The sequence below is a fragment of the Podarcis cretensis genome, assembly GCF_951804945.1.
Source record: "Podarcis cretensis genome assembly, chromosome: 8".
Taxonomy (NCBI): Eukaryota; Metazoa; Chordata; class Lepidosauria; order Squamata; family Lacertidae; genus Podarcis; species Podarcis cretensis.
This window is the reverse complement of record NC_137177.1, coordinates 89,790,300-89,815,774: the sequence shown is the minus strand read 5'-3', so window position 1 is coordinate 89,815,774 and position 25,475 is coordinate 89,790,300. Positions and strand designations below refer to the sequence as shown.

The window sequence follows — 25,475 nt, the reverse complement described above, 5'->3', positions numbered from 1 at the left end:
CAAGGCACATGCATGGTATATGGTGTTGTATACAGAATTCGAATTCCTGAGGTTTTTCCAGCTTTCTGGGTTTTTGTAATGTAAGCTTGGAGTCCTTATGGCTGTGAAGTTGAGCTTGAAAATGTGTGAAGTTCCAGAAAGGGAAAGAGCAGTGACATCGAGCAGAGTAGTTGCCCCTCAGTAAAAATACATCCCAGCAGAAGATATTACAAAAAATAGGAAAATATCAGCAAATTTGCCTAATTCATCTGAGATGCATAAGTTGTTGTTTCTTTGGTGCTGAATTTGAGATACCTTCACACAGAGTTGAGTCCGGATTTATTTGCACATTCAGTTAGCAAGCTCTCTCTGAGATACTCCCAAGGAGAAGAGCTCTTATTTTTTATATAAGCAGATTGAAACAAAACAAAAATTGAGTTCATGTTATTGTAACCCATCTCTGATTTATGTGGTAGATGAATTCATGTGCTTCTTTAACACTGATTACTTTTATTTTAAACTGACAAACTTAACTAACGACCAAAGAACTCCACTTCTACAAATGATGAATAAAATATGAAAACCCAGTTACTTTCATTTTGTAATACTCAGTGAGAGTTACAGAAGAAAAAATCATTTAAGAGGAAAAAACCATTCCTCTTAAAAGAACACCACCAGTCTCTCATTGGTTGGTCTTGGGGTTCTACTAAAATTAAAAAAATTGATGTGGCACCCATGATCTAGATATATCTCCACTTATAATATTGACATTTGAAAAGTTTTCCTGAACATCTATAAAGTGTTTGATACTACAACTGCAAGAAGAGAGAATCTTAGTTGCAGGACCAGGCATCGGGCTCCCCATACCCCAACCCATGCAAATAAGAGACCAATAAGACTGGCTTTAGGTCAAAACAGGCCACAACCTTATTGAATACAGATGAAAGAGGTTTGGCTTGGGCACGGGGCAATCTAAATACTTCTGGCCCACCTGCTGGAAGTGATGCGTGGTCAATCCAGGCGGGGGTTCCTAAGATTTACATCAAATAGGGTGACCCCCGCAGGGACTGCCGTCTGGGGCTAGGACCCTGTCCTTGATAGGTGGCAGGGGCTTATGCCCCCACCGGCTATCAGGAAGGGCACTGCAGGTTCCAGTTCCCTCGTTGGGGCCGCAGTGAAGCCTCCACTGTCCTGCAATGCCACCACACCAAGAGGGGTGAGCAGACTTACAAGACAATTTAATATCTCATCAGGGAAAAAGAAACCAAATTCTTTTTTTCCAGAGCCATGATGTACTCTTCTCTGACAGTGGCTGTATTGTAGAAGGCTATTTATTTATTTATTTATTTATTTATTTATTTATTTAGTCAATTTGTTAACAGACCATCAGCATGAACTCCCAGGATGCAGTTTTAAAAAACAGCATGGAAATTCTTCAGCATTTTAATGTGATTTTCTCCTAATAAACACACTTTTGTCTGTACTTTTGACTAACAAACACATTTTTTGCAAACAGCTTCTCCTGATAAAATGCACTTTTGTAATTCTCACTAATATATTCATTTTTATACACATATCCCCCTATTATGTGCATTTTTGTAAACACTGTCTGGTTGGAGAACTGTATTGCAAAATTCATGTAAGTGTGAATTTTGATGGACAGCTATGTTTCGGTTCTTATATTGTTTTGGAAAGTGCAAATTTGATAGATTCAGCTGAATTGAGTTTCTCCCTCATCCCCACTCCTGGGGGGCACCTGCCCATTTGAGCTGCACCAAAACTTGCCATTTCTCAAGTATATATTTGCTCAAAAAGTGCAAAACTTACCTTTATTTTATTGAAGGGCAACAGAGTTCTCTGCATAATAATAAATCAGCAGAAAACGTTAACTCTCAGAAGAAGTGGTATTTGGAACAAAATACATGGAAATTTTGCAGTTTAAAAAAAAACTATTGAAGTTATTGCATCCTCATATGTTCTCTAGCTCCAACTTGGACTTCTCGGTTACTTGTCTCCATCCTGAGCTGGAGGAAAAGGCATTCATTGGGGGGGGGGGTTCAGGTCACACTCTCCTCTCTACATTATTTTCATGCAATGAATTTGCAGTTACTTACTCCTCTTCTGTTGGGGTCACTCTTCTGCTGCTGGTTTATCTCCTTTCCTTCACCCCCACCAAAGGACACATGGCCTCCGCGTTCCCTAGCCTGATAGTGTTCATTGCTGTTCTAAATTCTCTATAGAATGTGTTCAGATATTATGGACACTTAACTGAGGCATCACAGGCCATGGGCAACACAGCTACCCCCACCATCTGTGTTAGGTTTTTGAACTTTAGATACGAACTTCACTTTGTTGTTGGAACTGTTTGTGGTGGCTCTTGGGTGGCTGTGAAATCTATCGACATTACCCCAGGGTTCAGTAAAACTGCAATCCAATACACACTTACTTGGGAGGAAGGAAGGAAGGCTTGTTGAATTCAGTGTGACTTGATTCTGACTGAGTAACCGTACCTATGATTGCTCTCTAAATCAGGAAGACAGGGAGCTACTGGCAGATCTCTTGGTGATCTGCCATAGATGAGAAAAGGATTTCTGACTGTCTATAGCAATTATTTAAAAGCTTTCCCACTTTAGATTGCTGAAAAATACTGCTTGTGGGGGAAACCAGGCATGGATTTTTGTACTGAAGGACTTGTGAGCTTGGTTCTGCTACTCATCAAAAATCCTTGGGCTGAGCATGTTCTCGGAGGAAGCCTATCCCTTAGCACTTAGCATAATTCTGCTCTGCTGAGATTATCATCTTAAAGCGACTCACCTGGATTCTTAAGGGTGAAGGGGGACCTCCAGGTATCTGGGTCGCAGGGTGCTTAGGGCTTTACAGGTCAATGGTTGCACCTTAAATTGAACCCAGGAACAAATGGTCAACCAGTGTTAACTGATGTAGGGTAGGTGTACTGTGAGCTTGACTTTGTCCTACTAGTACTCTAGTGACTGCTTTTTGCAGCTATCAAAGTTTCCCAACTGTCACCCTTTAAGGGTAGCCCCACACAGAGAGCAATACAGTCTGGATGTCACCAGCACAGGAGCTTAGATCCATTACTCTGAGCAGGACCTGTGGCTGGTGAAGCAACGGCAGCTGATCAAAGCTGCTCCTGGCAGTCAACGTCTCCTGAGCATCTAAGGAGAGAGCCTTATGCCCAAGGTTCATTCTGGCCACTAGAGGTATTACTGATTCTAAGCCCCATACACAGAAGCAACCTCAACTACTTAGCTCCAACCAGCACATCCATTGGATGCTGAGGCTGATGCAGTTCAAAGCATCTGGAGGGCACCGGGTTGGGGAAGGTTGCATCAACAGTGCACAAAGCACTTTATGATTCATTCTTATTGCAATTTCCCCTTGCTGCAACCAACTGAGGGCTTGTCTGAGGTTCCCTAGTCAGCTTCATGACTAAAATTTGCACCTGCTTCTCCCACAAACAAACCCAAAAAGCTACACTGGCCAGTCTCCTTTCCATGCCTGACTGAAGGTGAAGGTAAAATTCCCACTTTACTGCCAAGGTCTCCAGTAAGTTCAGTGTTTCCTTAGGAGAGGGGCTTCTGATGTGGGCAGAGACTGCTCTGACCTGAGCCCAGGGACTTCCCCAAACACTTCCACTGGGGGAAGCTGAGGTCCAGCGCCGAGGGCCTTCTGGCGGTTCCCTCATTGCGAGAAGCAAAGCTACAGGGAACCAGGCAGAGGGCCTTCTCGGTAGTGGCACCCACCCTGTGGAACGCCCTTCCAGCAGATGTCAAAGCGATAAACAACTACCTGACATTCAGAAGACATCTTAAGGCAGCCCTGTTCAGGGAAGTTTTTAACGTGTGATATTTTACTGTATTTTTGGTTTCTATGGAAGCCGCCCAGAGTGGCTGGGGAGGCCCAGCCAGATGGGGGGGTATAAATAAATTATTATTATTATTATTATTATTATTATTATTATTATTAATGGGTGTCCTCTGTGTGCGCACTGTTGCTTTTTCCATTGAGGTGAGTTGGGCAGTCCACATCCACGAGAGGTTTGTGTGTGCACCAGAGCAGAGCTAAGCTTTTTTCTAAGCCAAAGCAACCTGATGCAGACTGCATTACCAGGTACCAAATAGAATCATGCAGTTGGAAGGGCCAATTACTCCAACCCCCTGCAAAGTAGGAATCTCAACTACAGCATCCATGACAGATGGCCACCCAACCCCTGCTTAAAAACCTCCCAAGCGAGACCATTCCACTGTCAAACAACTCTTACTGTCAGAAAGTTTTTCCGAATGTTTAGTTGGAATCTCCTTTCTTGTAACTTGAAGCCACTGGTTCAAGTCCTAGCCTCCAGAGCAGGAGAAAATATGCATGCTCCCTCCTCCGTGTTACAGCCCTTAAGATATTTGAAGATGGCTATCACATCTCCTCTCAGTCTCCTCTTTTCTAGGCTAAACACACCCAGCTCCTTCAAGAGGTCATCGTAAGGCTTAGTTTCCAGACCCTTGATCATCTTTGTTGCCCTCCTCTGCACATGTTCTAGCTTGTCAACATCCTTCTTAAATTGTAGTGCCCAGAATTGGACACAGGATGACGTTTGCAGATAACTGGGTAATAATGTTACCTGCAAACATAACAACAACAACAACAACAACAACAACAACAACAACAACAACGGGGTGATGTTTGCAGATAACTGGGTAGTAATGTTATCTGTAAACATAACAACAACAGCAACAACAGGGTGGCTGTGGGAAGCCCAGATCCATTTCCAGTCATTCAGAAACCATGGATGGGATTCAGTTCTGTGTTAGCTTGTGGGCAAACCAGAAATGGATGCTGAACCATGTTGAGACCAGCTTTTTGGTCCCTGACATTGTCTTGTCTGCACCGTAGGATAATTTGGTACATTCTCTTTTTAGCATTTTGCATGTTGTTGATGGTCCTTCCACAGATCAGCTTAATTTTGTTATTTTATGTTTTTACATAAATGGTATCAGAATTAAACATCTCTCTCCTCTTTATACTGAGAGTGCTTGCTATAATCGCCCTCTGGTGCTTTTTTTGTTTTCTCTTTTCATTAGTTATGATTTTTTATTACTGTAACTGATTTGTACCATATTTGTCTCTGCTGCACACATCTATTTGGCTGCTTTCAATCTCAAGTGAGTATCATTTTATAAATATTAAAATTATTTAATATTTGATACTCGTTCCTTTTTTGTTTTTAATTATTACTTTCATCACTACTTCTGAATATACACAGCTTACATAAAGCATTTCATGAGCCTTCTCATCCAAACCATTTAAATAAGAATAAGAATAATACAGCCAATGCTACAGAATTCTTTTAAGTTGGGTAATGAAACAATCACTTTTTAAGCTAGTGGAAATCACAAAATATGTCTGGTCCTGGAAAAAACTGACAGTTGTGGAGAGAAACTTTGTTGTAACCCCATAAAGGAATCTGGAATGAATAACAGTGATTTTCTCTGTTCTCTGCTTGGTCTTATTTTGCTTTTCTTCAGCAGTGGAGTGTTATGACCCAATAGTACCAAAAACTCTGATTCTAACCCAGCAATCACTTCTCCTTCATTAACTCCTTTAATGTTGTCCTCCACTGGGAAGATTCATTATCGCTGAGATAATGCAGAACCACAGCTTGGCTTAGTTGACCCAGTGATCAAAACCAAACACACATTTCTGCACAAAATTGCTCATGTTGGGGCTCGTTCAGGCTGATAAGAGTTATTTTCAGCCACATGTTTTCCTTTCCCCCACTATTATCATTCTGGAATCCTGAGCAGAGATGAATTAAATATTTGTGGTCCCCAAAGCAAGGAGGCTTTCCAAGAAGAGAACCTGGCTGCTTGAGGCCTGATCTCTATAAGCTCAGTGGGGGTGAGAGAGTCCAGTGAAGGAGACGCCGGTGAGTCAACCTGCTGCCTTTATTGGCCACGCAGCTCCTTCAAGCCACCTGTGACTGACCTCAAGTGTTTACCTGACCAAGCTGAAGCAGATAGACCACACCTGTAAATCTGTAAGGATAATGCTGACTTGTTCTGGACTTCACTACTATTGGCAAAAGCACATCTTTTGAGATCCCCTGGTATGAAATTCTGGAGTAGTATTATAAGGATTGTTTTGGTTTCAGTGCTGCTTATTTGGAATTTCTCTTCATATTTTCCCTGAAAGGTGGCCTGCTTTTTCTCTGTTTTCTTCTGGAAAAGGTGGGTGGGAAAGGATCCAGAGACTCCTTTTTCTTGCAGTGAGAATCCAGGATGGCAGATGAAGAACGCTTCATGAAGAAGATGCTACCCACTGACCACAAATTTTGGAGGGTGGGTGGGTGTTTTCTATTTGTATTTGCCACAGTGGTGGCTTTCAGTAGGGACTGAGGGATCTGTTAAATTCAGTTTCTCCTGCTTTCCAGTCTTAAGTTGAGTTCCTATTTCTGCATCATTTTACAATAAAAAACTACAGAGAAAATTATATGCATTTTCATGCACTTTTCTCATAAACATAGACATTTTTGTACACAATTTTGCCCAATTTTTCTTTTTCTTTTTATAAGGTTCATTTCACTAATGTGTACATACACCTTCTGTTAACATAAGCTCTTTATGCACTTTTTTTTTTTGCAAGCTGCATTTCAAAATTTGCATTGTGAACTGTTTCAGTTTGCAAGCTAGTTTGGGAAGTGTGAGTTAGGTGAGTTTGTGTCAGAATGTAAACGAAAACAAATTTCTACTCCATCTCTTGTCTTGGGACAATACTTGCAGAATATAAAAGGTTTGTACCAAAGAATGCAACCTAGCAAAGTACAAAAATCATATTTATGTGGTATTTTTTTAATTAAAAAAAATAAGTTACAAGTCTTGATTATGAACAAGTCACCTGGTCAGTTCTTCCTGCCACTTTCTCCCTTCTCATAACAGGTGAGTATCTTGTCTGTTTTGAACTGCAACTTCTCAAAATGTGATTGTGTGTGTTCTAATGGGCTGGGCTTCAAATAGTTTGCCAACATGCGTGGCACCCCACACCTCGACTTAGTAGCTTACTGGGAAATCAAGACTGGCCCAAGATTATCCAGTGAGCATCTTGGTTGAGTTGGGATTTGAACTAAACAGTCTGGTGCCTTTCAGATGTCTTAGGCTATAATTCCCACCAGCTGCAGCTAGCATGGCACCAGGTAGATGAAGGCTCAGCAATATCACCATCACATTACACTGCCTCTCTGTTGTAAATGGCTCTTTATTTTTGAGATAGTTACATTTTTGTAGACAGCCTTGCTTGGCATCCAGGATGTCTGGAAGCAAATATGGGATCAAATAAGGATCAGTCACTGCCTCTTCCAAGATGGAGAGTTTTCCGTGCAGTTGTAGATACTGTCCTCCTGGTTGATCTGAATTGGACCATTGCCTCTCAGCCATGCAGTCTCTTGAGCAGTAGCTATTATATAAGGTCAGCTGTTTCAATATGTGCCAAAAGACACCTTGGGTATCTGGGAGGCATCTAATTTGGCTTTTTGAAGTCACCCCTGAAGCCAAATTGGAAGGCCACACATTATGTTAATCAGGGAGAAGTTTCTGCTGGAGTTAGAACCAGGGCGTTTGTCCTCCAACTTGCCAAACCTCATTCAGGCAGAAAGGCATTTCCTTGTTAACCCACCAACAAGAATCTGTACTTGCATCCCCAAATTTGGTCAGAGTTTTGTCAATGTTTCAAGCTTCATGCCTCATCATGCAACTGACTGGAGATTCTGGGTCCCACCCTGGAATTTGTAACTGAATTTGGATTGTGATTCTGCTTTGCCTATAAAATAGTGATTATTCAAAACAGTTCAAGCCAGTGGAGAGAACAATGGCTTGTTAAGCAAGATTTCATGTCCGGAGTGAGACTTTTTCTTTAATATATATATTTTTAAAATCTTAACTAACTCCTTTTCTGCAGTGAATACAACATTGTTCAATGCTTCAGTTCCACTGGCCCCAAACAACACTAACATTTCTGTGGTAAGTAGCTGGGATTTATTTTCTACTCTGCCTCCCCTCCCATATATAATAACTCCTGCTTGCATATTTGTTTACATGTTTAACCTAACTCCATAGAGTAGGCAAAATTAGATAAAGCCAGTGGAATCAGGGTTACTTCCATGAAGACAGAACTCTTTGCTTGCATTTATAAAACTTTCTTTTCTGATATCTCAGCAATAACCAGGCCAAGTTCAGTGTGTTTCTGTTGACATTCAGTGGCCTGAACAGGCTTGGGCCTTGACCTGCTCAGGCACTAAGATCAGAGGAGCAGGCTCCCCGGTGGTCTCTGTGTCAAAGGAGGTGCTCTAGTGCGGGGCAGGGCAGAAGAGCATTTTCCGTGGTGGCTCTGTGCCCATTGAATGGCCTCCCTCCCATGTTTATATTCTGCCATGGATGCTTTAGCTGAGATTCCTGCATTGTAGGGGGTTGGACTAGATGACCCTTCAGGTCCCTTCCAACTCTACGATTCTATGATTCTATAATTCTTCTGAATGCCAAGTGAACACATACCTTCTTTGGTCAGGCTTTCAGAGGCTGATTGTTTGTCATTTGAATGATGATGCTAATTACATTTTAATGTAATTTATGAGAACCATGTTAATGTTTTGCTTATTGTATTTTTTTAAAATCTTATTTGTGGCCCCTGCAGCCATTTTGGGTGAAGGGCAGTAAAGAAATCTATTAAGAAGTAAACGAATAAAAGAAGGGAGAATTCAGCCATTTCTTTTTCACTTTCTGACCAGTGTTTTCAAAGGACAAGCAAGACATTGGGAACAGCCCTGACACAGCAAAACAAATATGCATATTCTATATCAGATTAAATGCATCCTATATCAGGGTGAGGGATGTGAGTGGCTCCTGCCAACCTAGCATTTTGAAAGCACATCAAAGTGCAAGTAGATAAATAGGGAAGGGAAAGGTAAACGGTGTTTCTGTGCACTGCTCTGATTTTGGCGTTCCGTTGCGCCAGTAGCGGCTTAGTCATGCTGGCCACATGAACTGGAAAAACTATCTGTGGACAAATGCCAGCTCCCTCAGCCTGTAAAGCGAGATGAGCTCCGCAACCCCAGAGTCGTCTGCAACTAGACTTAACTGTCGGGGGTCCTTTACCTTTACCTTTTTTATATCAAGGTGAATCTACAAAGCATGTAGATTAGGCTGAGGAAAAAAGATTTGATTAAGTCCCCGCCCCCCAGATGTTTTAGACTACAATGCTCATCAGCCCCAGCTAGGATGGCATAATTAAAATTTCCCATCAAGTACAAACACAGCAGGTAGCCAGAGGCAAGCGCAGGAGCAAACTCCCTTGAGCACACCTGCGAAGTTGTTTAAATCATAGAACTGTGCTGTGAATCAACATTTCCAGGTACCTAGTTGAACAACGATGACTGCTGCCACCCAGTGGGTATTTTGCATTGCTTGAGTGGATTCTTCACACTTTATCTGCCTTCCAACCCTGCAGCTGCTTTTTTCCATGGGATTTGGTAGTGTCATTTCATTGATTACAAATGGCAAAGGAGTGGAGTATGATTGCTCATATAAATCAGAGCAATTCAAAATGTTTTTAGATAGGTCAAACTTGTTGAAGAGGGTGTGAATGTTAATTGTGATAATCTTCAAAATACAGTAACTTTTCTTCAATTTTCAAGACTTTATTATGAAGTTAAAATAAGCCAGTAAGAAATGTAAAATAAAATAAATAAGAATTAAAACACTGTACAAAGCAAAACAAAAATATCAAAAGAGCTTTGTGCAACCTTGAAAAACTGTAAAGGTAAAGGTAAAGGTACCCCTGCCCGTACGGGCCAGTCTTGACAGACTCTGGGGTTGTGCGCCCATCTCACTTAAGAGGCCAGGGGCCAGCGCTGTCCGGAGACACTTCCGGGTCACGTGGCCAGCGTGACATCGCTGCTCTGGCGAGCCAGAGCCGCACACGGAAACGCCGTTTACCTTCCCGCTGGTAAGCGGTCCCTATTTATCTACTTGCACCCGGAGGTGCTTTCGAACTGCTAGGTTGGCAGGCGCTGGGACCGAGCAGCGGGAGCGCACCCCGCCGCAGGGATTCGAACCGCCGACCTTTCGATCGGCAAGCCCTAGGCGCTGAGGCTTTAACTCACAGCGCCACCTGCGTCCCAGGTGAAAAACTGTATTACCAGTCAATTCCGCTACTACTACTATTTCATTTTCTAGTATATACTCTACACTTCCCCCGATGCTTTTCAAACAGGACAGCAATTAGGAACATTGTTAATCTTCTAAATTCAAGAGATTTGTGCCTTTTAAGACCAACAGCATTTTACTTGACAATGAAAACAAATTATTGTTTAACATCCTAAAAATATTGTGGTTTGTTTTCTTCCCTCTTTCAAGTACAATCCTATTAATGTAACAGCTCTGGACTGGACCCAGCTGAGCAAAAAGGAATGTCTGAAATATGGAGGAAGTCTGGTGGGGAAGTCCTGCAAATTCGTCCCTGACCTGGCCCTCATGTCTTTCATTCTCTTCTTTGGGACTTATTCCATGACTTTGACTCTGAAAAAATTCAAGTTCAGTCGCTACTTTCCGACAAAGGTAAGTAAAACCACAGATCCTCTCAACTAGCCTTCCCCAACCTGGTGCCCTCCAGTGTATTGGACTACAACTTCCATCAGCCCCAGATAGCACTGATAAGATGGCTGGAAGCTGATGGGAATAGTAATCCAAAACATCTGGAGGGCAACAAGTTGGGGAAGACAGCTCTATACTCCAAAAGCAAAACTTTTCAATCACAAAATGCAAGTTGATCCGCTGGAAGTACTATCAGGAAAGTGACATGCATCCAAGCCTGAATCCAGCCGTGAGCTCTGCAAGGGGGCACAGAACCAGGTCAAAGGGGGGCAATTGATCATAGAAGTGTAGAGTTGGAAGGGATCCCGAGGGTCCAGTGCAGGCAGCGGCGTAGCGTGGGTTGTCAGCACCCGGGGCAAGGCAAGTAATTTGCGCCCCCTAACCCAGGGCAAGGCAAGTAATTTGCGCCCCCTAACCCGGGGCAAGGCAAGTAATTTGCGCCCCCTAACCCGGGGCAAGGCAAGTAATTTGCGCCCCCTAACCCAGGGCAAGGCAAGTAATTTGCGCCCCCTAACCCGGGGCAAGGCAAGTAATTTGCGCCCCCTAACCCGGGGCAAGGCAAGTAATTTGCGCCCCCTAACCTGGGGCAAGGAAAGTAATTTGTGCCCCCTAACCCGGGGCAAGGCAAGTAATTTGCGCCCCTAACCCCTAACCTGCCGCCGGTGCCAGCTTCTTCTTGCCGCTGCCTGGGCTGGTCGGGTGTGGTTCTCTCCTGCGCTCAGCGCTGCGCTGGGCGGCCGCTGCACTGTCCCTCCCCCAGATAGTCCCTCCCTCGCTCTCTCTCCACTCCGCACCGCAACGCACGCCTGGCACCCTCCCTCTCCACAGTGGGCGGCGACCCAGCAGCTCGGATCGGATTCACACAGCCAGCACTGCAGTGAGAGAGAGTGAGTGAGCCAGGTAGGGGCAGAGAGCTGCGAGTGCGAGCGCGCCCCCCAAAAAAATGTTGCGCCTGGTGCGGCTGGCCCCTCCTGCACCCCCACGCTACGCCACTGAGTGCAGGAATCCTTTTGCCCAACATGGGGTTCAAACCCATGACCCAGAGATTAAGAGTCTCATTAGGAGGAAAACATTTTGGGTCCCCCAAAGATCTATAGGCTACATGTTAATCAGTTCTATCCAACACTCCCCCCAACTAGATGAAGGTGGGTACAATTGTATTTTTATTTTTATTTTTATCTATTTGCCTGCCCTTCACCCTAAGCAGGGCTACAAACAGTTTAAAACAGTTGCACAAATTTAGTAAGAAAAAGCACTTCCAACTCTAAGAGAAGGCACATTCATACAGAAAAAAGGCAATGATTTCTTCTGAGCCAAACAGGTATGAAACTGAAATAAAATGAGGTGTGAACCAGTTGCTTTAACCAGCCTGAGCTTGAAACCTCTGTGTGTCTGCTCATCTAGCTCTCAGAAGCTGCAAACCTGCAGATGGCTCCCCTTCCTGCTTACCTGCGTGGCAGCAAAAATGATGCCAAGGGTCCCTCTGTGTCATCACTCCACTTTATTTGCCTTTTCCTTCCAAACCCTGTCTCCTCTTTTTTTAGGTCAGGGCCCTGATTGCTGATTTTTCCATTGTCTTCTCCATCCTGTTCTTCTGTGGAATAGATGCCTGTCTGGGACTGGATACTCCCAAATTGCATGTGCCCAGTATAATTAAGGTTCGGATTCCCTTGTGGGTTTTGATGTGCTCTTATCTCCTAATGCCCCTCTGCTCCACCCCTTTGCTTGCTTGCTTCCAAAACTTCTCCATGTAGCCTCAAGGTTTCGTTACTGCTTTGTGGTTGGCTGGCCCAGTTACTTGAACAACCAATGATCAAAGTGAACTGGTATATCTCAGGAATGGGGTAACCTCAAGCCAGAGGCAGATTTAGGGCAGCGCCACCAGTTCCACACACATGGCACCAAGCCGAGAGGGACACCACTGGGTGCCACAACCATGATGATAGTGCGCATGCAGAACAGAAGGCAAGAGGGCAGCGGTGTCAGATTTGAAAGATCAAGGACTGAGAGTTGCATGTAGGATTTTCAGTGTCTCAGAGAATGCTGAACTTGGAGCCTGCAAAGCAAGTTGTGTTTGAAAGGGATGGGGGAGGGCAGAATGATCTGGACCCCAGTATGCTGAAAAATGTATTGTAACTAATATCCATAAATGAGGGTTCTCTCTCCCTTCAAAGTAGAATAAGAATTTTTTTGTTTGTTATAAAAAAAATTCTTAACTGAAATCTTTTCTTTCTCTCTTATTGAATGTTCTAACACGGCCACTTTCTGCTTTCTTTCTGGTATGTCTCCTCTCCCTTTGCTCCTTTTCTAGCTCCGAAAGCTTATTAGTGATTTCTCTATCTTCATGTCCATACTAATGTTTGTTGGTCTTGATTGTCTTTTTGGACTGAATACTCCAAAACTACAAGTGCCTACAGATTTCAAGGTAAAATCAATGAATGAGACCATCATAGAGGTAGATCGGGTCAAAACGCCAACTTGCCCCAACTAGAACTGGATGAATTAGTCAATTTTGTTTATTTGAGGTTCCATTTTTCTAATGTCAAATTTAGTTCTTCACATTTCCACATCAATTTCCATTTTTGAAGAAGTCCTCATTAAAAATTGTCTGCATTCCTATTTCATTTCATACACACATTTTAATGCAATCTTGCCCAGTATACACATTCCCCTAGCATAATACATACCTTTATTCTGTTTTCTTGGCTACCTGCCTTTCTGTCCACACTTTCCCCTAATATGTATATTTCTGTGCATGTTATTTGGTTGGAGAACTGCACTGCTGAATTCAGAAAAAGAAGAATTTCCAGGGACAGCTGTGTTTTTGGTTCACTTAATTTGTGCAAATCAAGTATTTTCTTGCCCATGCCCATAGCCCCGGTGCCTCCACCTTACCCCTGATAAATTTGCACTGAAGTAATCAATTCATTTCAACCTTCCTTATTGTTTGTTTCAATATGTCTTAAGATACTGTATAGGCCTGCACGGGTCATCTAACAGCCCCTCCATCCCACCACCATATCATGTGCTCTTGGGCTTCCCCTGTCCAGCTACATTTCTGCTTTCCATTTGAGCACTTTTGATGCTGAAATCTGAAGTGAGAGAGAAATCGCCCTCCCACACAAGGCAGGCCTGTGCTGTGAGGCAGCGTACAAGAAATGTAGGGCTCCTGCCGCCAGTCTTGTGTGCCATACTCGTAATGTGGTGCTAGGTAACCTTCTACCCTTGAATTGCATTTACAGCCCACTCGCTTGGACCGTGGATGGTTCGTGTTCCCATTTGGCAAGAATCCCTGGTGGATCTACTTGGCCAGCGCGCTCCCCGCTCTCTTGGTCACCATCCTGATCTTCATGGACCAGCAAATTACAGCCGTCATAGTGAACAGGAAGGAGCACAAGCTCCGGGTATGCTTTCCTTTCCTTGCCTTGCAACTTGGGTGTTCACCAATACTGAACCCACTGAGAGAGAGAAAACTGTCTGCTGTGAAACCTGGGAGAAGGCATTGATGATGGAGCCCTGGTGGGCATGGAGTTCAAAGGCCCACTCATTTGGAGAAGGAAAGGGATAGGATCAGTATACAAGGCCAGGAACATAGAACTTTGCCTTATCCAAAGTCAGACCATTTCTCCATCTGGCTCAGTGTTGTCTATACCAGTGGCTCCCAAATATTTGGGGGCCACTGCCCCCTTGGATCCATAAACTCATCTCCATTCCCTTCTACCCTGTAAAATCATTATTCAGAACAGCAGTTTGCACAACCGACTAAGAAAGATAATAAAATTCATAGATTCAAAGAACTGTAGAGCTGGAAGGGACCCAAAGGGTCATCTTGTCCAACCCCTGAACCTATGGCCATGAGAATAAGAGTCTCACTATCCCAGGAATCTTTGCGGAGTCTAGAAGTAGAAGTTGTCAGTGTGGTGTTAAGAGTGCCGGACCAGGGTTTGAATTCCCGCTCGGCCGTCCTATAAATCACTGGATGACCTTCGAGGCCAGTGACTGCCTCTCAGCCTAACCTACCTCACAGGGTTGCCAGGGGGACTAAATGGGCAGGGGAAAAACCTGTTGGAGATACATTCCCCATGTCTGCAGTCATGGGATTGTTGTCTATCACATGACGGTGTATGTTTTCATTCCACAGTGTGGGAAGTGACAGAGACAGGATGTTTTGGTATTACTGTGTTCCGTGAAGTGGGACTATTGTCCTTTGTTCTTTCTCTCTTTGCTGTCTAACGAGAAAGAGGAAGGAGCTAAAGCAGAATGCTCCAAGTGCATTATATGTAAATAAAGTAGATTAGCCAAAATGCTGTGCTATTGGTTCTGTTACGCAAACTGTGAATACTCTGCGGATCCCTAAGTGTGCTAATGCCGTTTGGCATCAGTCGCTGTGATGTTCAGGTTGGAAGAAGCTTTTGAAGCTCCCAAACGATTGACCAGGAGGGAGAGAACATGCCAGTTGAGCATGTGTCTCTGCCAGGGTCCTACACGTGAGTAGGACGCTCCTAACAAAACCATGTGTACCACCTTGAGCTCATTGGAGAAAAGGTCAGATATAAATGCAATGAATAATCTTCCCTTACAATTAATTGTGAAGTTATGCAAAATCCAATTAAAACTACGCAACTACATCACTGGATTGATCCAGTGATGCCAATTTTTCAAAGTTTGATAATCATTTAGACCTCCAGCACCCCTTGGCTCTTAAGACCCCTCTCAGACATCCCATTGGCCCCAGGGAAACATTTCCCCTTCTATTAATCTCTTTGATCAATTATCCGCAAGCTTGCATAAAGACTCCATGCTCCCCAGGTTTCACACAGGAATCTTTCCCATCCCTGACAGAAAACTGGGTGTGAGCAAAAGGATGTGTATGGAATGCTGCTAAGATTTATATAACATAGAATTCAACTTTAATCTGAAAGTTAATCTGAAAATATAAACATACATTTTAAAAATGAATGAAATTTCTAGAATACAACCCAGGATGAATACGTGTGGGTGGGTGACAGTTGATATTCAGAACCCTGGAGAATACCCTCGAAATATACATGATTGGGCAGTAGAAAAATTCCTGTTCTCTCTCAATCCATTCATCTCCAGTCTTCCCATGCATGCAGAATTATTTGGTGGAACAATTGGTCAGCTCACCGTATCTGTTTAGATCAGTCAAATGTTTACTTCTGGTAACACCTCTGTAATTTCTTTTTTTATCGGCTGCTGAGGAAGACCCCTTGTGGGTTGAAGTGCCCGTGACCTGCAGCATTCATTTTATCATTGCTATGTTTATAATTGGGGGATGCGGGTGGCGCTGTGGGTAAAAGCCTCAGCGCCTAGGGCTTGCCGATCGAAAGGTTGGCGGTTCGAATCCCCGCAGCGGGGTGCGCTCCCGCTGCTCGGTCCCAGCGCCTGCCAACCTAGCAGTTCGAAAGCACCTCCGGGTGCAAGTAGATAAATAGGGACCGCTTACCAGCGGGAAGGTAAACGGCGTTTCCGTGTGCTGCGCTGGTTTGCCAGATGCAGCTTTGTCACGCTGGCCACGTGACCCGGAAGTGTCTCCGGACAGCGCTGGCCCCTGGCCTCTTAAGTGAGATGGGCGCACAACCCCAGAGTCTGTCAAGACTGGCCCGTACGGGCAGGGGTACCTTTACCTTTACCTTATGTTTATAATTATTAGGGACATGGGTGGCACTGTGGTCTAAACTACTGAGCCTCTTGGACTTGCCAATCAGAAGGTCGGTGGTTTAAATCCCTGTGACAGAGTGAGCTCCCATTGTTCTGTCCCAGCTTCTGCCAACCAAGCAGTTTGAAAGCACACCAGTGCAAGTAGATAAATAGGTATTGCTGTGGTGGGAAGGTAAACGGCATTTCCGTGCACTCTGGCTTCTGTCACGGTGTTCGGTTGCGCCAGAAGTGGTTTAGTCCTGCAGGCCACATGACCCGGAAAGCTGTCTGTGGACAAATGCCAGCTTCCTTGGCCTGAAAGTGAGATGAGCGCTGCAACCCCATACAGTGGTACCTCGGGTTAAGTACTTAATTCGTTTCGGAGGTCCGTTCTTAACCTGAAACTGTTCTTAACCTGAAGCACCACTTTAGTTCATGGGGCCTCCTGCTGCTGCCGTACCGCCAGAGCACAATTTCTGTTCTCATCCTGAAGCAAAGTTCTTAACCCGAGGTACTATTTCTGGGTTAGCGGAGTCTGTAACCTGAAGTGTATGTAAACCTAGATACCACTGTGTTTGCCTTTGACTGGACTTAACCATCCAAGGGTCCTTTACCTTTACATTTTACCTTATAATTATTGCATTTTAGAAATTTCATTCATTGTTTATGTATCTTTAAATTTTGGGGAAGATTAAACTTGAATTCTGTTTTATATCAATTTTAATAGCAATCCATACATTTTCTTTTGCTCCAGCCCAATTTTGTGGCTTAGCTGACCCTTTAGAGGTTGGGTCTGGCATTCCCTTTTGTGTGTCCTGTATATTGTTCTCAGCTTTACCTGGAGATGCTGGAGATTAAACCTTCTGTATTCAGAACAGATCCTCTGCCCCTTTGAAGCAGACAGGAGTTATCACAGCTCTTTTTTCCACCGGCCCGTTGTTATGCCTGACCATACTTCTGGCTGTGCCTTAATCTTCAATTTCTCTAGTTTTTCATAAGTTGTTACAAATGCTTAGCCTTAGGGTCCCAGCATCCTCCACAAATCCTAGTTTTAATGTGTTGGTTATATTGAGAGCTTGGGACGCAGGTGGCGCTGTGGGTTAAAGCCTCAGCGCCTAGGACTTGCCGATCGAAAGGTCGGCGGTTTGAATCCCTGCGGCGGGGTGCGCTCCCGCTGCTCGGTCCCAGCGCCTGCCAACCTAGCAGTTCGAAAGCACCTCCGGGTGCAAGTAGATAAATAGGGACCGCTTACCAGCGGGAAGGTAAACGGCGTTTCCGTGTGCGGCTCTGGCTCTGGCTCTGGCCAGAGCAGCGATGTCACGCTGGCCACGTGACCCGGAAGTGTCTCCGGACAGCGCTGGCCCCTGGCCTCTTGAGTGAGATGGGCGCACAACCCCAGAGTCTGTCAAGACTGGCCCGTACGGGCAGGGGTACCTTTACCTTTACCTTATATTGAGAGCTTACTTGGCTAAAGGGGTAGAATCCATTTCCTTCTATGTAAACAGTGTGTCCTTTTGTTTCAGAAAGCTGCAGGCTATCATCTGGACCTTTTTTGGGTGGGCATCCTTATGGCGGTCTGTTCATTCATGGGGCTACCATGGTATGTAGCAGCCACAGTCATTTCCATCGCACACATTGACAGCTTAAAGATGGAGACAGAGACCAGTGCACCAGGAGAGCAGCCTCAGTTCCTGGGAGTGAGGTGAGGGTTCCTTGAACTCACCTGTAAAGGGCAGTTGCGAATAGAAACGCAGTGTAACAGTGCTCTACATAAGTTCCTCCTTGACCATGTGGGTTTTGGGGGACATATTATTATACCAGACTGTGTTTCTGGCTGCCTCCTGTTCACCTTACTTAGATCTTAGTTCAGTGGTCCTGTTATGCCAGCAGCCACTAAAACTGGCCTGCCAGCAGCATAATGTAATCAGAATCCTATGCAGTTCTGCCATTTGAGTAAACAGTACAACAATGTTTGTTTGTTTGTTTGTTTCTTACTAAATTTGTTTGTTTGTTTGTTTCTTACTAAATTTGTAGATCATTTCTCAGCCATACACCAACAGACACTCTTAACAGTACTTATACTAGGCGTGGGAGGAACCGATCCATGCGCAGTAATGAGTAGTAGAGCATCGCAATAATTTTAGGCTGTATCTTGTGCACACTTACCTGGAGGTAAGCTCCACTGAATGCTGTCCAAGTCAACATTCATGGGGCTATGCTGTAGATTATTGTGAACCACAAACAGAGAATGTGGTAACAGTTGAATCCTCAATTTTACTGCTTCTGTTCTTTTTCAGGGAGCAGAGAATCACGGGAATAATTGTCTTTGTTCTGACTGGGATATCTGTCTTCCTGGCTCCTATTCTAAAGGTAACACATTCCAGAGATTTTTGTCATCATCTTCAGCATAGGTTTAGCATGTGGTTTCTTATTTTTATCCAAAGCTTTGGTCCAATCTCAACATCTACATCAGATTAATTTCAGTTCAGCCCTATCTATATTTGCTCAGATATAAATCCTGCCGTGTTCAAAAGATCTTACTAACAAGTGAGCATTCATAGTCTTGCAGCCTTCAGTGATTCATCATTTTAAAGGCAGATTAATCAAGGGAACATGCCATAGCAGCCGCTGCAAAAGCATTTGTGGAAATGTCTGATAAAGAGGTGGCCTCACCTGCCTTCTCTCTCTCCATAGTACATCCCAATGCCTGTCCTGTATGGAGTCTTCCTCTACATGGGAGTGGCCTCGCTTAATGGCATCCAGGTAAGAACATGAATTGTTCTGGCAACTTCATAAGGATTTTGGCAATCACCACCTTTATCTACCCACTCAGGTTATTGCGTAAGTGGCCAGGTTTCTACTTAGCAATGGCATAGTTTGCTCAGAAAAATGTAGGCTACATTTCTGCAGAGTTTGTGGAGGTCCCATGGTCAAGGCAGCATCCACAGGCCCACCTGCTTCAGGGAACCCATCTCCTTACTGCACCAAGCCCAGGGGATCCTTGTCTGTGGGGCTGCTGCTGAGGTGCAGGTGCCTGGTTGCTCCATCTATAGATGCCAGCCCCACTACCAAGCTGTCAGGGTGGTGAGGAGTGGGGGGAGGCACTAGCTGGCGAATCCCCTAGGGAAGCCTCAGAGGACAAAGGTACAAGCTCTGGGGATGGTGGTGGGACACTGAGGACAGTCAGGAGACAAAGGAGGGAAGGGATGGTGGGCTGCTGAAGAAGCAACAGGCGTGAGCGAGAAAGAAGAGTCAAGAGCAGACAGTGGTTCAGACTCTGCACGTGAAGCTTCTCAGGAGCTTGCCTGTCTTGCCCTGTTACCTATAAGAACATGAAGAGCTATGCATTAGGGCTGGGTGATATCTGCTTTCCAGCATAGTAATATACAGCCAGCTAAACTTTGTGATATGGTAGTATATTACAATGTCGGAAAGGAGGCGGGGAGGAAGAAGGCAGTTGCCGGCCATGGAGATGATTAGCATCACAGTGCGCAGCCAAGTGGGCAAAGTTCCCTCCCACCGTAGCTTACGTCTGTGTTGGTGGCCTCTGGAGGAAGAGTGGTTTTAGGGGGAAGTGGGAAGCAGGAACCGTCACTCCTGACAACTGTGCTATGGAGGCTGGTCCTGCCTTGAGGGTTCCCTGCGTTCTTTACTGTTTCCTTGCAGTGGCGTAGCGTGGGGGGTGCAGGGGGGGCCGGCCACACCGGGCGCAACATCTGGGGGTTAGGGTTAGGGGGCGCAAATCTACGGGTTAGGGGGCGCAAATCCATGGGTTAGGGGGCGCAAATTACTTGCCTTGCCCCGGGTGCTGACAACCCACGCTACGCCACTGTTTCCTTGAATAAAGAATTAAACTTCCTGCTCATTTCTGCATTTGAGTGCTGACCTGCATCTGAGCCAACCCTAACAGCAGCCCACAGAAAATGGACCTTATAAAATTCTGTGCTTAGCACAGATTCTTGTACAGTGGTACCTCCGGTTACGAACTTAATTCATTCCGTTCTTAAGCCGAAACTGAGACGCACTTTCGCTAATGGGGCCTCCCACTGCTGCCACACCACTGGCGCATGACTTCCGCTCACATCCCATGGCAAAGTTTGCAACTAGGGGCCTCTACTTCTGGGTTAGCGGAGCTCATTACCCGAAGGAGGACGGTACGTAACCCGAGGTTCCACTGTACATTGTTGGCATTTAACAAAACCTTCAATGATTGCTTCAGCATCTTTGCCACTCCTCATCACTGGCCACCTCCCCAGAACTAATCCTTCCGTTTCCCCCAACAGTTTTGGGATCGCTGCAAGCTCTTCCTGATGCCAGCCAAACACCAGCCTGACTACGTCTACCTCAGGCATGTCCCTCTGCGGCGAATCCACCTGTTCACCATGGTTCAGATTGTCTGTCTGGCTGTCCTCTGGATCCTGAAATCCACTGTGGCAGCCATAATCTTCCCTGTGATGGTAGGCAGCTATGTTCACTGTTGTCTCCTGTTCTAGGGCCCACTGGGAGAAGGTTCTGAGATGTGCACATCCACCCACAAAGCCAATGATCTGTTGCCCAAAATGTGTCTTATTCAGAGCTCTTTTGTTACTAAAGAAAGCAACTTTCCCAGGATTTTGACTCACTTGTAGCGTAAAAATATTATGGACAATATGGTTTGATATAAAAATTGGAGTGTGGCTGAATATGCAGTTGTAGATGTCTAAAATGAGACCCCATGGAGGGGATGGGGGGAAGTTTTGAGATTCGGAGAATCTCTTTATATAGATTTGTTTTTTTACAGTTTGTGTTCATTTATAAAACCAATACAAATTATTGCCCTTCAGATGTTTTGGACTACAACTCCCAGCAGCCCCAGCCAGCACTGGTGGGAATTGTAGACCAAACCAGGGCTCCAGGTTGTTGGATGAAATTAAGCAGTGAATGCCAACTTCTGTCCAGAGAGAGAAATATATCTCTGTTTCTATGGGATGGGAAGCAGTTAATCTGTAGACCATCTCTTTGTCTGAGTCAGGGTGCAAAAGAAAAATTGCTCCACCTAAGTGCCAGGCTCAAAACCAGCCTTTCTGTGCCTTCCGCATGTGAAATTTTGGGCAAGGAGTAAGAAACATGAATGACCTCCCACTCCAAACTGCATCCCCTCCTAAGAATTCGGCCTGCCAGTATCATGGCCAGGAGTTCTCCTCTTGCTGCTGCTTCTACACCAACCCAGGTCTGCCACAGAATCAGCCCCCACAAGGAATCAACCTGTAACCCACTGAAATTTGATCTCGTTCATTGCACTTTGGGTACTTGGATTCTAAACAACTCATAGTCTTCATGCTGGATTATTTGAGCCTTGTCTTGGTGGGTTTTTGTTTTCCTTTCTCTCTTTCTCTTTCTCTCTCTCCTTTTAGATTTTAGCCTTGATTTTAGTCCGGAAGATGCTAGACCTTGTCTTTTCCCAACATGACCTCGCATGGATTGATAACATCATCCCTGAAAAGGATAAGAAGAAGGAGGATGACAAGAAGAAGAAAAAGAAGAAAGGCAACAAAGGGGAGGATGATAGCAGTGACGAGGTGTGTCCGTGACGCTTGGGGGCAGTGTGGTGGGACATGCTGGACTAGATGGGCCCACTTTGGCCTGATCCAGCAGGCTCCTCTGATGTTCTTAAGCACAAGAAACCAAAGCAATGGAAGTTCAAAGACCTGATGTACACCTAGTATGTTTCAATGTGTGCAATTTAATTTTTTGTGAAAGAAAGAATAATTCGCCAGCCCCTTGCATTCATGAAAATGCCTTTCTCTCAAAAATAATGGTTTGGTTATTTTAATATATAAACAATTCAACAATTTAATACACATTATGACATTTCAGTGCCCCAGCAATGAATTGCTTATCAAGTTTGTTCTTATTTTTAAATTGAGGGTTTTTTTAACTTAGTTTGTTTTTGAGTGACCAAAATTTTCAAACTGAAACATTACTACAGTCCCTGTGAAAGAGTTTTAATTTATTATGAGAAGTGCTTTGGAAAAGTCATGGTAACTTGGCTAATTTTCTGCCCAGCTTCTCCTATGAATCTGAGGGTGCGATGTATTCCAAATACTCAGATTGTATGTGTTTTCCTTTGGGTTGAGTGTTGTGCCTGCCCTCTCAGCACCACTGGAGTTGTTCACTGTCTCTCTTCCCCTTTTCTCCCAGCCCAAGCTTCCCACTCCCTCTGTCATAACCATCCCACTGGACCCTGTCCCATCTGAACCCCAAAACAGTATGCATTGCATTTCCAGTAAGTAACATGCTCACGCGCTGCCAGATGTTTAATTAACAGCTAACTCAGCAACTTTAAAACCTTTGGACACAAGAGCCACTGAACTGAACTGGAACTGGCCAAGAAGAGGAGGGGGCGTGTCTTCTTGCATATTTCCCCTTCATTTCAGTGGGGCTTTATCTTTTGTTGGTTACTAATCACACTAACCCATGGAGAGAATGAGACATAACTTGACTTCACGTTGCAGCTTGAAGTAATGTGTACAGGTTTGCAGGGTGGGGATAAGGAGACCGACAGAGCATTTGGGTGCTTTTAGGTTATTCTCTGCCTCCAGTTCTTCAGATTAATTCCACTGTCAAACAGCTCTTGCCATCACAAAGTCTTTCCTAATGTTTAGTCAGAATCTCCTTTTTTGTCACTCGAATCCTTTGGTTTGAGGTTTGCACTCTGGAGCAGCAGAAAACAAGTTTGTTCCATCTTCCTTTTGTTATTTGAAGATGGCTGTCCTTTCATCTCTCTGTCTCCTCTTCTCCAGGCTAAACATACCCAGCTCACATGATGCTGCAGTGGGGCTCTGCAGAGGCACCCCTTTAAGGCCCCTGGCACACCCAGTGATACTCCAGGTTGCCATTTAGAGCTTGCAGTTTGGAGATATTATGAGCATTTAGCTGGCTCACAGTGATCCTAGGGATGTTCAGGATTTCGAGAACAACCTTAGATCTCTTCTGTTGCTGACACTTGCCGCAAAACTATCCTGGGCTGCCTCCAGGCAGAGGATATTGCAAATGGGGTCATGTGAATATCACAAATGGGTACCTAGGTTTTTACCCTTCTAATTTTAAACTGTTCCTATCAGATTTTCCATGAAAAGAGTAAACTCATATTAAATACTGGGAAATACAGGCTGTGACATTGTGATGCCAGCAATGTAATGTGGAATCTGTAGGCTGCTTGCATGGATGAGCAGCACCAATTGCACACTAAACTCCTGTGTGGGCTGTAATGCAAATGAGTTTTGTGGCCTTATCTCAGGAGGACCTCATAGGTGCATTTTGCAACATATCCTGGGTAATACTGATGGCCGAGTCCTTTATTTCTAGTTGCAGGAAATGAAGTTCTGCACTAAAACACTTCTCAGAAGTGAAGTCCAGTTCCTCAGCAGTAAATCCATCAGCTGGGCGGAGCTGTGTTTCTCTTGGGGAGGCAAAGAGGCATTTGAAACCCAGTGGGAGGGAAAGCATGGGAGTGGGAGATGTAGTGGATGGTGGTAAAGGTAAAGGTAAAGGTACCCCTGCCCGTACGGGCCAGTCTTGACAGACTCTGGGGTTGTGCGCCCATCTCACTTAAGAGGCCAGGGGCCAGCGCTGTCCGGAGACACTTCCGGGTCACGTGGCCAGCGTGACATCGCTGCTCTGGCCAGAGCCAGAGCCAGAGCCGCACACGGAAACACCGTTTACCTTCCCGCTGGTAAGCGGTCCCTATTTATCTACTTGCACCCAGAGGTGCTTTCGAACTGCTAGGTTGGCAGGCGCTGGGACCGAGCAGCGGGAGCGCACCCCGCCACAGGGATTCGAACCGCCGACCTTTCGATCGGCAAGCCCTAGGCGCTGAGGCTTTAACCCACAGCGCCACCTGCGTCCCAGTGGATGGTGGAGAAAGGGTTAATCACCCCTCTGCACTCTGCATGGAACAGCCTTTCCTGCTCTTGGGTGGAATGCATAGTGTTAGGCCCTTATGCACTTGAAAGGATTTGGGGAAGGATCCTGAACTGTGACCAGTAATCACCCACCAGCCGTCCTGTGAGCCTTTTTGGAAAGGGCAGGTTGATAAACCCAATGCAAAAACTGACGTGCTACCTCTCTGAGATGAGCTGAAGAGCATTCAGAAGAGCCAAGGTGAAGAGTGTTCTGGGTTATTCAGGACTCGTAAATGCCTGTCTTCCGTACTATGCCTATGTCTGATATACACACTTCACTTTTTTCCTGCAAGAAGGCTCCAGTTCAGTGGAGTCATCAGAGGCCGCCATACCATGAGCAAGGTGAGAGGCAGCAGATTTTGGATGCTGTTACCGGTGGCAGCAGAGTGGGATTCAAACCAGTGTGGTGCTTTGAGGGCAAAGTCTGCCCAACAGTTCACCAGCTGCCAGGAGTCCCGTTGAGAGGGGTGGGAGCTGGGGCAGAGCAGCAGGGGTGACACTCACTTCAGTTGGGCTTTGCACAGATGGATTGCTTGTGCCCCATGTTAATTTCTGGAAGTGGGGGTGCCAACAGGGGCCCAGAGGTCATGAGCTCCCAGAAATCTCATGGTGTGTCATGTTCTCACTGAGCCCACACTCCCTGCCCTAAAGCACTCCCGGGGCCAGAGGGATGGGGTGGGGTGAGGCTTTTGCATTTGGGGGTGGCTTCAAGCCACTGCTTTTAAAAGACTATTGGAAGAACGTAGTTCTACTAAAATTGGTTGAGGGCAGGGCAGGGCATGCAAATTTCATTAAATCCAAAATCCTTTTTCACTAAACAGTTCCTTCCAAGAAAGTGGTCAGTGATGGATGGAGGCACCTTGGGAATGGGTGATGAGAACTTGGTTGGAAACCAGCTGGGCCTTTCCTTCTGCAGCTCTTCCTCTCTCTTACTCATTTCATGCTTTCCTCCTCCCCTGCCTTGAAACAGTTTCATAGCCATCTCTGTTTCTCTGCAGGAAAGAGGTCTTCCAGCTGCAGCTTTGCGTTCTGATGCATCTCCTAACGGGTCAGACCTGGATCGCAGGTAAACAACACACCTGGTCAGCTGACAGCCTTCCTACTTTAACGTAAAAAAATGCAAACAGAGAGTCTTCCAGATCTGGGGGGCAGAAAGCAGAAGAAGATGGGGTTATAAGGGGCAGTGCTATTTTTCTAGAAAAAGAGGTGCTGTAACTCAGCATGAACACCACCCTTGTTC

The 25,475-nt window shown here is 45.2% G+C and overlaps 1 protein-coding gene across 3 annotated transcripts in view; it reads left to right on the top strand.

Annotated features, from left to right (window-relative positions):
* The window catches only part of SLC4A5 (solute carrier family 4 member 5), an 84,821-nt gene that overhangs the window by 55,129 nt on the left and 4,217 nt on the right, over positions 1-25,475 (top strand). For all 3 annotated transcript variants that reach the window (XM_079987441.1, XM_079987443.1, XM_079987442.1), the window contains 10 exons: positions 7,942-8,003; positions 10,395-10,595; positions 12,176-12,289; positions 13,874-14,035; positions 17,816-17,994; positions 18,590-18,662; positions 18,987-19,055; positions 20,576-20,749; positions 21,686-21,850; positions 25,234-25,301. In XM_079987441.1, coding sequence (XP_079843567.1) covers positions 7,942-8,003; positions 10,395-10,595; positions 12,176-12,289; positions 13,874-14,035; positions 17,816-17,994; positions 18,590-18,662; positions 18,987-19,055; positions 20,576-20,749; positions 21,686-21,850; positions 25,234-25,301 — 1,267 coding nt within the window. The remainder of the gene's footprint in view (positions 1-7,941; positions 8,004-10,394; positions 10,596-12,175; positions 12,290-13,873; positions 14,036-17,815; positions 17,995-18,589; positions 18,663-18,986; positions 19,056-20,575; positions 20,750-21,685; positions 21,851-25,233; positions 25,302-25,475) is intronic.